Source organism: Calliopsis andreniformis, chromosome 4 (genome assembly GCF_051401765.1).
Source record: "Calliopsis andreniformis isolate RMS-2024a chromosome 4, iyCalAndr_principal, whole genome shotgun sequence".
NCBI classification, from domain to species: domain Eukaryota; kingdom Metazoa; phylum Arthropoda; class Insecta; order Hymenoptera; family Andrenidae; genus Calliopsis; species Calliopsis andreniformis.
This window is the reverse complement of record NC_135065.1, coordinates 7826791-7839311: the sequence shown is the minus strand read 5'-3', so window position 1 is coordinate 7839311 and position 12521 is coordinate 7826791. Positions and strand designations below refer to the sequence as shown.

The 12521-nt window shown below is 46.2% G+C and overlaps 1 protein-coding gene across 1 annotated transcript in view; it reads left to right on the top strand.

Moving 5' to 3' along the window:
• Positions 1-8700: 8700 nt before the first annotated feature.
• The window catches only part of LOC143177815 (protein gustavus-like), a 38351-nt gene continuing 34530 nt past the window's right edge, over positions 8701-12521 (top strand). The window contains exon 1 of the mRNA XM_076376021.1: positions 8701-8832. Within this exon, the coding sequence (XP_076232136.1) occupies positions 8804-8832 (29 nt within the window). The 5' untranslated portion in view covers positions 8701-8803. The remainder of the gene's footprint in view (positions 8833-12521) is intronic.

The window sequence follows — 12521 nt, the reverse complement described above, 5'->3', positions numbered from 1 at the left end:
CCTGTTACGCGATAAAGTCCCAGGAATAGGCGAGCGTCCGACGGTCAAGATCCCTGGCTGATGATTCGTGCGCAGCGGCAGGCTGGAAGGTGCCGTTCCTCGTCGCGGCGTTAGACGAGGCGGCGCATCAACCACACCTCGCGCGTCTGTCCCTCGGCCGTGGTCATTGTCCCGTCAGTGCATTATCTATCGCAGCCAGGCCCAGCCGATGCGCGATGTATAAATGGATCTAGGTGGCTGGCATCGCGCGCCGCGACAGAGTTCGTCGTGAGAGGAAGGGAGAGGGACAGACGGAGTCAGAGAAGATGGAAAGAGGCAGAGAGGCGTCCCTCATCTCCTTCCCTCTGCCCGGACCTGACAAAAGCCGACCTTCGGGCTGACATTCACTTCACATCCGACCCTCTCTCTCTCCTTCTTTCTCCAAGCAAGCCTGCTTCTTCGCCTTCCTCCTGGACCCGAGAGAGGCTATCCTCTCGGGCCGAGAGAGGACTGGACCCGACCGAGCACAAAGACCCGTCATTCCGGCCGACTCGCGTGTCCTTCCTCTCCTCGCCGACGTGGAAACAAAGTTCAGCCGAGGAGAACCGTCTCTCGCGATCCAGCCAGCCGTTTCGAAGACTGACCTACGCTGCAGGCTCGTTGCCCAGTGTACTGCCCAGAGGAAAAGTGTACTGAGGAATGCGGGTTCGATTGGCCTCAGTGGAGTCTCCTTCCTGGGGCTCAGATTCTGTTCAATTGGACACGCTGAGGGTCTTTTCTGTTTTTGGTACTGGGAGTGTGTGTATGACACTTCTGAGATTGGGGATTCGTTTAGGAATAGGCAGAGTCTGATTCTCAGAGTCATGGGGAGTCGAGTGTCCTTGCTACTGATGGGAACTTTTGCAAGTTTTCTAAGACGTAGGGTATGTGTTCACTTGTGAGACTACTCTCTGATAGTATATTTACAAGATGGATTCGCTATCTGAGAGTACTTTCGCCATTAATTCGCAATAGTCTTACCCTCAAATGTACACGTACCTTCACACAAAATTTCCCGCGATTTGGGACTCCCAGAACCCGCTGCGTCCCTGCAGGTGGAGATAGTTCTCTGGTTTCTAACGGTACGAGCTCGTTTTTTTCCTTTACCTTCTCTTTGCCCTCGAAGGGACAACGGTCGGAGGGCAGATCTGCCGCGTCTTTTGATGGGAAAGACGATCGTGGCGGGCGGATGCGAGTATCGCTTGCCAACCGGATGCACGAAGATTGGGGGAAAGGATCGATGAAAATGGTGGACACAGAATCTCTGTTTCGGACTTGAGAGCGGCTCTCGAGTTCCTGGACAGCTTTGCGTCATTAAATTTCGGGAGACTGTTTTTTGGGAAGTCATAACTTGCCTGGAATCCTCGTAATCCTTGCTGCATACCGTGCGATCTTACGACAGACTAAGAGTCTTTGGTTACATCGTATCAGGGAATTAGTGGACCCAGATAACAACATAATTAGCAAGCTTTGGGCTGTTCACCTTGGCGTTGCTACAAGAATTGAGGGAGATTGTGGAAAACATGCCACTGTGCACTAAATTTAATTTTATATCATTTTTAATATGTATTTTCATACTTTCACTGTGCAATTTTTTTTATCTCAGGAGAATGATCTCAATAAATTGATCAATGAATGGTTTGTTCAAAATAGAATGAAAAATAAAAGGCGTTTAATTTTGGAGCCATACGATGGTAGTCACCAAGCGCCATGCAATTCAATTATAGTAGGACTCCATTTATCCGATATGATCGTGGAACAAGGCTATTCGAATAACTGGACCAGTCTGATAATAGGAGTCCCCAGATTATCCTCTATCTCGCTGTTTATTCATTCATATAATTGGAATTAAGTTTCATATAACTGGATTTTGCCGAATAACATATTCGGTATAGCAGATACTGCGATGACATTGCATTATACCATACGGAGTTTCGATTAATAGAGTTCTACTGTATCAGTGATAGTAATTGCAATCTAATAGCAAATTTTCTTAAAAAAACTATTTCTTTAGTGAACTGCTGCTTTTGCTCAGAGCCTCCCAAAATTCAAATCCCCAAGATGCATATTCCAATTCTCTTCCCTTCGCAATTTCTCCAATCTCCCATCGACCAAAGCAGTCCCGCGCCAGAAAGGCTAGAACAGCATCAGCTCGCCTATTTGTAATTACAGTCGCGCGATCTGCATACAATGCACCGGCGCGTCGCTCGAGTTGGCAACGAAGTTCCACAGATGACCTTCCTCTTCTTCCTTCCCCTTCGTTCCGGCTTGGATCAGCTCGAAAATTCCGCAGCCTGGCTTCGCATTCTCTTCAGCGTCGAACTTGACGAACGATCAAAGGGGACCTTCGAAACTAAAATTTCCAGAAGTTACAGTTCGGATGCCTCTCCATCGCGGCGCCTTCTTTTTCGCTCCTCCCGCATAAAATCGCCTGTTCTTTCGCCAGGCCACGTCGTGGATCCCCTTTGTTCGTCTCGAGTGCAGGAAACTTCGAGGGCGAAGTTTCTCTGGGCGGCGCCTTTGATTCGCCCACGAGTTGCTAGCCTGCTCTCGACAGCCCTCGCGGGTCCAAACTGTTACCGAAAATGTAGGATCATTGGACAGAGCCAGTAACAGCTGCACAATTATGAAATTAATATAGTGTGACTTTTTTAATACACATGTGTAACTTTTTTAGTACATAAAATGAAAGTAAGGTAAATGTCTCGGAAGTTGACCATGTCCCCCGATACCTAAACACTAACGTTAGCTCTATTCAATTTTAGATTGAGTCTCCAGGCCTGTTCTAACAAATACTCATATACCACCCAAACTACAACCATAAGCGACCATCGATCCCTAGGCTTCCGGGAGACCAAGAAATTGAAAATTCTCGTTCAGTGAATTTACGTCCGCGAAACGACTCGGTCGATATCGACCAGTTCCTCGATTCCAAACTCCATCGCGAGAGAGGGGTAGGGCGTTCTTCGTCCCATTGGGCTCCGGTTTCCAAGCTCGCTCGAATGCAGATAGGATGTTGCGGGAAAGCCTGCGGGCAGGTAGACACGACTTCCAAATCTACTTGGATCTCAGGTCAGGGGTGTATTCAGGTGAGAGCCTCCCCTTTGTGAAGCAAGTTTGCGCTCGAGTTAAATACCTAGTCAAAAGCAGCGATCGTTCCTCTTCTGCGCAGAATCCTATTTGAGGTCCAATCTGTCGCGTCAATTTCGGGGAAGTAGCTTTCCCAAGGACCAGGCTTCCATTCTTGAAAGTCTCTTCTGACTTGGTTCCAGCGATTTCCGCGGAATTTCTGCTTCCTCTGCAAGAGAAAGTGGAGTCGTCCTGCGCACGTGGGGAAACGTGTTACAGGATGCAACTCGTTTCGCTGATTACAAAGCTTGCGTTGAATAATACGGCAGAGGTTTCACTCGAGCTCGCCATTGACCCCGAAAATTCATCGGTGTATTTCGTAAAATTTATACACAATGGAAAGGGGTGCACTCGTCTGACCCGAGGAAAGTTTAAAGGGGATGCACCGTGCGCAGCCGAAAGCGCACTCGAATCGTCCCGCGATGTTCGTTGCAGCCGGTTACGGTACTCGAGTTTCAAGGGGAATTTAATTATCCCGCGCTTTTGATGCTATTATTTTGCACGGTATTACGCAGTAATTATCCCCGCGCTCGCGTCTCAATGAGTCGGGATTAAAATCTCAGGGACTTTTTCGTTTTCGCTTTTTGTTCCATCCCCTTCCCCTCGCCTCGCCGTCCCTGTTTCGTGTTCGAATGCTCGGCTAGCGTGTCTCGCGGTATTACGATTTTAATTTCACCCGAGATTTTATCATTCCTCTCGCGTACGCTGCCCTTGAACCGCCATTTAATCCACCGTCGAGAGAAGATGATCAGCCGCGATGTTCTCGCTTCGAATTATTCGCGCTTTTATTTCGTCGACGCTCGTTCGTTTACCGTCGATCCTATTAACTTTGATCGACAGCCGCGTAACTGCTTTCTTCACCTGCTCGCGTTACGAAACTCGAAATTTACAATTGACTGCCTCTCGGCGGTGAGTTCTATTTCGGCGAGCGTGAAGGGGTAAATGGATTGGGGAATGGAAAATTTAGTGGAAACGTTAGAACGTGATTCGAATTGATAGGTAGGGATTCGTAATCAAATTTGGAGAAGAAAAGTGTGATCACTTTAAGGAAACTGAGCTTGTGATCTTTGAAATAATTTATGAGAGATATGGACTTAACAAGTCCTTTCTCTGGAGTCTTCACGTAGCTACTCCTCGATTTTCCTCCACATACAATAATATTCCTTCTCCAAAGCCCCTACACAAACTGAATTCCACGCAGCACGGAGGTGTCCACTCGACGCGTTGCATTCAACGCTACCTACGATTTTTCTCCGTAGATAAAACCGTCGATATCAATCTCGTGGTTAGGCACACCTGAATTCTGTCGGACGTGGAGACCCTCTCCCCGTCCACGACGCTCCTTTCACCTTTCCCTTCACCGTCCACCAGGCATTTGTCATTCCGTTTGGTCCTCCGGGTGTCCGACTTCCTTTTACCTGGTGCCTCGGCCCCCGAAAAAGGACCCTGCTCGCCACACCTAGCCTTGAACCTCTCTCGTCGGTGACTCTCGCGCGTCCCTCCTACGAGGCCTCGCATGGAGCGTCGGTTCGCTCGGGATCCTGTGCCAGACTTTTATCCCGTGGCGATCGGGGCCTGACTCTCGCTCTCTTCTCCCTTTCGTCGGCGAGGCAAGTCTCTTGGCCTCGGCCAGAGAAAGGGAGAGAAATGCGCCGCGGCTTTATGACGTATTATTACGTGCTGCTTCCCGAAGACGAACGCAACGAACCTGGAGACGCGTAGGAGAGTCTCTGTTAAATGTATGGTGGAGTGGAGAGGGATTTTGTGGGGCAGCTTTGTGGACTGCTTTTTGGAGTCTTCAATGGATTAGAGTTTGGGAATGTACAGGGTGATACTGGAATAAGTGATCTCGCTTCGGTATTTTATTCTAGGTAAGATTGGGAAAAGGTCGTATGAGGAAATTGGAGTTGTGCCAAGAGAATGAGCAATAAACTTCTGGTGAGGCAACACAGTAACATCTTCGAAACGATAATAAAACAGAATTAGGAGAAACTTTTAGAGCAGAGGATTTCCTTCGCCTCAGAGTATATTTCAACTCCAAACTCATCTGCTTTATAGTCCATAGAAATTGCCCAATGTTCATTAAGGTAGATGATGTAGCAGCTAACAATGTCTTGATACCTAGACAGTAACACTAATTCTATTCAATTTTGAGCTTAAATTTGTAATGTATCTAATAAAAAACAATACCTGCAGAATAAATAAAGTATCATAGAATAGAATATTCAGCTACTGAAATTCAATTCAAATACTGTTGGGAGCTCAGAAGTTATCAGTGAGATGGTAGAGAGGCAAGAGGAGTGCCTGGTTCACTGCAAGTAGTAGTAATAGGTGTGACAAATTCAGCTGAAATATTTGTGTGCCATCTCTAAGTATTTGAATCAGATCCACTGACAACTTCTAAATTCCCAACACTATCAGAACATGCAGTTTTGTCTTGCTGGAACATCTATCTCAGACATATGAAGGTTTCATACCTCGAAAGATTCCAAATAAAACGATCGGCAGTAGGATACAGCTTCGTCGAATTTCGAATCTGTAGGGGCCCAAGGCACCAGCCAGACACACTCATCAGGCTGACTCAACGTCGGGCCAGCTGGTAGGGATGCGCGAGACCCCATCGTGTACTCGTCTAATATCAGATCCTCGGAGGCTGTAGGGACCGATCCTTCATGCTGCGTGAAAGGCTCTGTACGCGCGTATCTTTAATGAATCTCTGTTATCGATTTCTCGGGGAGAGCTGGTCGACCATTACGAAAACCGCTGGCAACGTATCCTCTCCGCTTAGAATACGACACCGAGGGAAATTGCGCCGCGGGATTCTCTTTCGTTCTTGCGGTGTTGCGCGTCACGGTTTGCGTAATTTGCAGGAGGAAAAAACACCCTTCTGGAGGATCAGCAGCGTCTCGCGCGGGCTGCTCCTACGACGTGTTCCGCGTTATCGAGGAGGAGAACGCATCGGGAGGCTGCGCTGCGTTCCAGTGCGGTGCCGAGGAATCGTTGGCAATTTTCTGAAATAAAAGCAGTCGGGCAAATTGTGCGGTACTTGGCGGCGGTTCTCGCGCGTCGATAGCGAGCCCAGCCACGTACACATTTTTCCGGGGTTAATTCGACGCCGACCGCCGCCTGGGTTCAGGGAGCGGTCCGCGAAACCCCACTGTACCAGGGAGAACCCTCGTATCCCTTCGACTGTTGCCTCGCTCTCTCTCGTCGTCTGTGCCCTCTTCTTCCTCCCTGCGCTGTTCCCCCCCGGGTAAACGTTTCAGCGCTGGGTAGGCTTAGCCATTGGCGCAGGGGCTTGGGGACGGAGCTGAAGCTACGCTCCAAAACCTCGGGATTTACCGCGCTGAGTTGCCAAGCGGGCTGGTGGAGCTTCTTGGGAAAATGGGAAGCTTTGGGAAGTCTCATGCTACGCGTCTTTAATTGTTTTTTGGTTCTCGATTTTGGGCGATGATGAGGATAATTGTGTTCGTTATATGGTGTGGGAAGTGTGAATCTGTTTTGGCTGTGGATGGTATGAGTATTTGTGATAGCAGAGTGTGTGAAAGGATACTTTGGTTTAGTGAAATAATTCTGATCTGAATGGGATAGGAAGTTGTTGAGTAATGGAGGCTGAGAACTGTATGTACAGAGAGAGAGAGTAGTTTGGAAATATTGAAGACTTGAGAGTTTAAGTATCGTGTAGATTTTTATATAAATTAGTGAATGTAATTTTAGTTTCCAGTGCTGTTGTAACAGAACTCTGTAAGTTTATGTATTTATGCGAAATGCAAATGCATCAAAGTGCAGTCTAGTAGAAAATAATATCCAAATTTGAATTTCTAAAGTTTCGAAAATCCTACTGCAACTTCACTCTCAAAATAAACTGAAGCATTTAATAAATTCATGAAAGAAACTCGGTGTATCGAGCCTGGCAATTCCCACAGTGCACATTATTTTAGAATAGCCTTCTAACCGCAGAAAACCTATAATTCTGATCAGTTTCCATTTCCATTATTTTAAATCGAGATTATAGTTCAACATATTGAGTCTTCAGATATTCTAATAGGTACCTTGAGTATTAAAACACGGAAAAAAGAATACAGTTTGTAAGGGAAATAGTAATTATTAATAAATGTGATAAATAAATGTGATAAATCTGATTACATCTAGTCGTAAACAAAATATAATCAAAGTACAACTCAATCTCAGTTTCTCTCTTAAATAATTCATTTTGTTTTACAAATATTCTGAATTTATGTAAAATAATTAGAAATAATTTTTATGCATTCGATATGGAAAAGAATATAAATTGCATGTAATCTGGTAAAAAATACATAAAAAATTTTAAATGAAGTTATAATATGTAAAGAGTGTAACAACTTTGTAATTAGATTGAAGTTTGTTAATAGAACCACCTGGATACCAAAGTTTATTAAGCAAAGTTCAGTGAAAACTGACAATATTACAAATAACAGACTTTAAAAGTATACTCCAGTTCGATAAAAAAATATTTAAAATATACTTGTACGTATACTACACGATTTAAAATCGAGCTTGATGTAAGCAAGATAACTCTGCTTCTGAGATATTTTCAAGATCTCAAAATTCGTCGAAATAGCTACAAAAATAAATATTACGCGCCAGCCACGCAGAATTCAATTATTTTCTGAAGTAGGTATAATCATCCAACTTCTATCTCAGAGAAGTTAACTCGGTCAACAACATTACAAACTTTACAAAAGAAATTTCGGGTACTAACGATGAAACTGTACACTCGAGAGGTGTCAATATTTTCGTGTAAGTATCAAACTGGCATCGATACTTCTCTACAAATATCAACAAGGTATCAATTCTTCTCGGCACACACACGTTTGATAGTATCGATACTAAATCAAAATTCATAACTGATATTGATAGAATCTACACTGGTATCGGTCCCAACACCAACGTAAACTCTGCATTCGATTCACGACCAACAACCAATTTTCACGAATACGCAGACAGCGTCGTACAGACACTTCACGTTTCACCTTACATTTCCCAGCACCCATTTGTTCAAGAAACTGGGCCGCGTAGCCATAAGTTCGAGGTTCGCCTGTAACAGAATTGCAAGAAAATCCCCTCGCTACGCCACTGCGCGCCACTGCGCGCCACGCAGTGCCCTCTCAGGGCGCCCGAAGCGTTCGCTCCGCGCCTGAGCCCACTGCCTCTTTCTTCCCCCTCCACTGGGCGGCGCTCCATGCGCGACGCAGTCGGCGAGCGTCCAGGGGCTCAGTCTTCGTTGGATCGTCGGCGAGTGCGTGTGGTGGGATCCGTGCGCCCGTTCGTCCGTTGTGCGTCGATTCCAGCGTAGCTTTTTCGCTCCGCCTCGCCTCTTCCCGCTCCACTCGTCTCAGCCTCCTCTCGACCGAGAGGCCCCGTGGGTGAATATCATATATGTTCCGTTCTCGTGCGAGCTGCTCGTCCCCGCGGCGGTTCGGCCCAGTGGTGAACGCAGGATAACAGAGAAGAAGAAAAAAAAAGAATAGAAACGAAACACTGTGTGCTCTGTTGTGCGTGCGCGGAGTGTGCGGTACCTCGTTCGTTTCCCAGACGGGGAAAGATACCGAAGGAACACCACGCGAGCAAACACGACAGGCATCGTGACACGTTCACCGGATACGTCGCGCGAGATATGGATTGGGCGGTGAAGGCTCGCCGAACGTAAGTCCAGCTTTAAGTTTAACCTCTGTTTAGTTCGCGCCCCCGTCCCCCACGGTTTCGGCTGAAACGCTCCTCGAGTCGACCTCCGAAACCGGTCCCGTTCCACTCGTTCCACTCGTTCCCGTGTCTCTGATCCGAGGCGTAGGCAGGCTTCTACAAGAGGGACCTCTTCTTTTCCACGGGACTACGTGATACACGTTCAGTGCGTTCGACCAAGTGCTTCCTCGAGGAACTCGACTCGGGGACAACGTTCGTGCAGTGTTGCGCATTGCCGCCAGTGGATCGAGTTATCGAGCTCCGTTCGAGGATGGTTCGCGTGTACCCGAACGAGCGGAGTGCATCGCGAGCGCCGATCGCTCAGCGAGCGAAAAAAGCCAGCGTTCGACGTCAGCCGTGTTTGTGTCTCTCGAGGTCAGTGTTGTTTGCCCAGCCGTCTCGGCGTCGCGCGTAAATAAGGGAACCGCCCGCGCCGATACGCGAGCGAAATAGGCGAGCGCGTGTTCCCACACCGCTGCGCGCTTACGAACGTGGGAATTTCCGCGAAGACGGTACCCGTCGGGGATTCACTGCACCGTGAAAGGGTTCCGCCTCGCGACATTCGCTAGGGACGCGTTGCCATTTGAATTTCACGGGACTCGTCGTTACTGAGGCAACCATCGACGCCTCGGTACGTAGATTCGAAACTTTGTGTCCCCGATCGCCGTGACCTCTGCCGAGATTCCTTCAACGCGACGTCAGCTGCAACGTCTTTCCCTCGCTGTGCCGCGACCCTTGAGCTTGCGAGTAGTTGGATAGAATCTTGACGAATGGTTGGAGGAGAGAGAACGAAGCTCGTGGATTTAAGTGTGTAGAAGCTTTCTGTTGGAGTCGCTTCAAAGGGGGAGTTGTGTGTTCTCGGGGGTGGAAGATTGTAATGTGGGGTGTCTTCAGAGGTGACTGTGATAAAGAAGTCGAAAGTATGAAATTTTATTTGCTGAGTTGCTCTGTTTCTTTGGGAGAGATTGAGGTTCAATTTTGAGAGTGTGAATGTGTTGGGAGAATAGTTTTGGGATAAACTGGGGAAACAAATTTTCTTGTTACTGAGGTTCTGTAGTTTTGATTGAATTTTGTGGTAGAATTATTGGTTTCCAGTTTGTATAATAGTAGATGTGAAGAACACATGGTTCCTCTTGAAGTTGTGCTCCATAAAAAAACACGTGTCTCCTATAATGTGGTTAAAAAGTTCGTAGCCTCTAACAAAGTTCACAGATGATTCCCTCATAAATCAAAAATGGAGAAAATTAGCAAAAGAATAATTTAAATTCCACGTAAAAACAAAGTGACATATCGTAAATTATTCCAAAGCTGATCAGTTCCGTTTCTAAGATACCAAACTCCCTACTTAGAACTTAAAGCTGATCAAATTTGCTCCATAAACTTATTAAGCATCCATTAGCATCGCTACTTAATTCTCCCACAGTGTGACAGTGCTACCTGTAAATCTGCAAGTCGTGCAATTTCATACAACCTTTCAAAGCTTACAAATTAAACGCCCTGAAAAAGTCTTCTCTCTGTTCCATCTTAACAAAGTTCTTACACACGTACCTACTTGCCTCCATAAAATTGAAACCAAAGTCCCATCGTGAATCCCAGAGTCAAAGCAGAGTGATCAGAGCCCGCGAGCTTATAGCGAGCTACAGTCCCTATCATAAGATAAGCGTCTCACTGACGCGAGTTCTCTAATGCTCGATGCCCGTCGCTGACAATCCACTCCTCGACACGATGCGTGCGATTACTCGAGCCTCCTTTCTCTCATTCATTATTCCCTTTAACTCAACGCTAGTTGCGTAATGCGCGATCCCACAATGTCGCGGCGTCGAAGGACAACTTCGAGGCTCCTACCGAACATGGTGGGCAGCGTTGTTCCCCGACGTGTCAGGATAATCGCCAGAGAGGCTTTCGCAGGCTAGGATTCTCGTAGATGCAGAGGACCGTTAAGCGGCTCGGGAACAGCTGCTGGTTGTTTAACGACACAACAGACGCTGGCGAGAACTCAGGCAACGCGATAAACCTCGGCAGGAGGGCGTGGAATAACACGTTTAGGCGATCTTGCCGAGTTGTAGCTTCTGAACGCGGAGTACTGCAAGGTTGACGCATCTGTTGGTAGGCCTGCACGATGGGACTCCAATTTCTATTACTAGGAATGTGAGTAACGTTTGAAGGAGAAAGGTTCGTGCTTTGTGTTGTGGGATGATGGTAGGAGGTGCTGGAGATGCTGGGCACATGTGCTGGTACCTAATTGTACAAGCGTTATGAGTCAAAGATTGAGAAGTATTGTGAATTTATTAGGTACTTATTTTGTGTTAAGCCAGTTTGCATGTGAACAGTGGTATCTTGAATTCTTTTGGTACTTTTCTCTCGCTGAACTCTCGGTTTTCTTAGACGCAGTTTGCATTATCCAGTGATTACTCTATTCACTGTAGAACACTATAAAAATATATCTAGTGTAAAGAGAATGTGGGAAATAGTAGATATATATAGGTTTCTTCAAATATCTATATGTTACATTTTCTGAGTACACTAGATGGCAATAATCAATCCATTTCTTGGTGGAACAACCCCCAGACCCAGAAATTTCAGTCGCGAAAATATTAAAACCAATCCCCAAGGGTTCCCAGGCCACAGAAACTCAATTCCATCTTATATGTTTCCCTCAGCAAGATCGATCGTAAAAACAGCAATTTTTTCGTGACGAGATCGCCTAACTAAAAAAGTCTACAGGGAGAGAGAAGACGAACAACCTGTACCCTCGTATCACTAGCCTAGCCAACTATTTTCCTCAAAATTCTCTTCATTCAGAACGTACTCCCACCTTCAAAGGCTAAAGAACAAAAGGTTTGAAATTCAACGACAGAACGTGTTCAACGTGAAGCGTGTCTCTCGTGACTATGAGCTCGCGTTAACTGAGATACGAAAATTCGCGGGGCTCGAACGAACACTCGATATATCGAACGGCCACTTTGTATTCAACCACAGGACTTCCTGAATATGATAATACTCGGTCGGGAACGGTAATATTCGGCGAGTCTGTCGGACAGGACAATGGTCTTCGTGGTACAAGCGTGACTGGCATAACGCAGCCAAACAGATCCATTCCCTCGAAGAACCTTCGACCGCTGGAAATGACTGGTTCTCTTTGGACCTTCTGCTAAAGCAGGACACAGTGGTGCCTTCTTAACGAAGGTTGATTTAGGACCTTGTCGCTGCAGCTTTTGAGGGAAGAGACTTTCCAGGAATTACTGATTAGCCATTACGAGAACTGTAGAATAAAATGAAGGACTTATCGTACTTAGAATTTAGAGATTAAGAATTAAGAATTTAGTTTAAATACAGTATTTTTGAAATTTGAAGCCAGATATAGGAACACATGTACAGTACATATAAAATGTAAATCTTCAATTTCTCCAGTCATCTGTTTCTATTCAAAATTAAAAAAATATAGAACACTATATACGTTGATGATCTCCAGACAGTCGCCATTGAAATGGTTTAGATAATTGTGAGTTAGGTTTCATCGAATTGATCTCGTTATGGCAGCCTGATGCCCATGTCGACTTGTGTATGTGGCAGTGGGAATCGATTATGGCTGGCTAAAAAATATCGTGCGCCACTGCCACAAACGCGTCACCACTTTAACTGATAGGATTAGG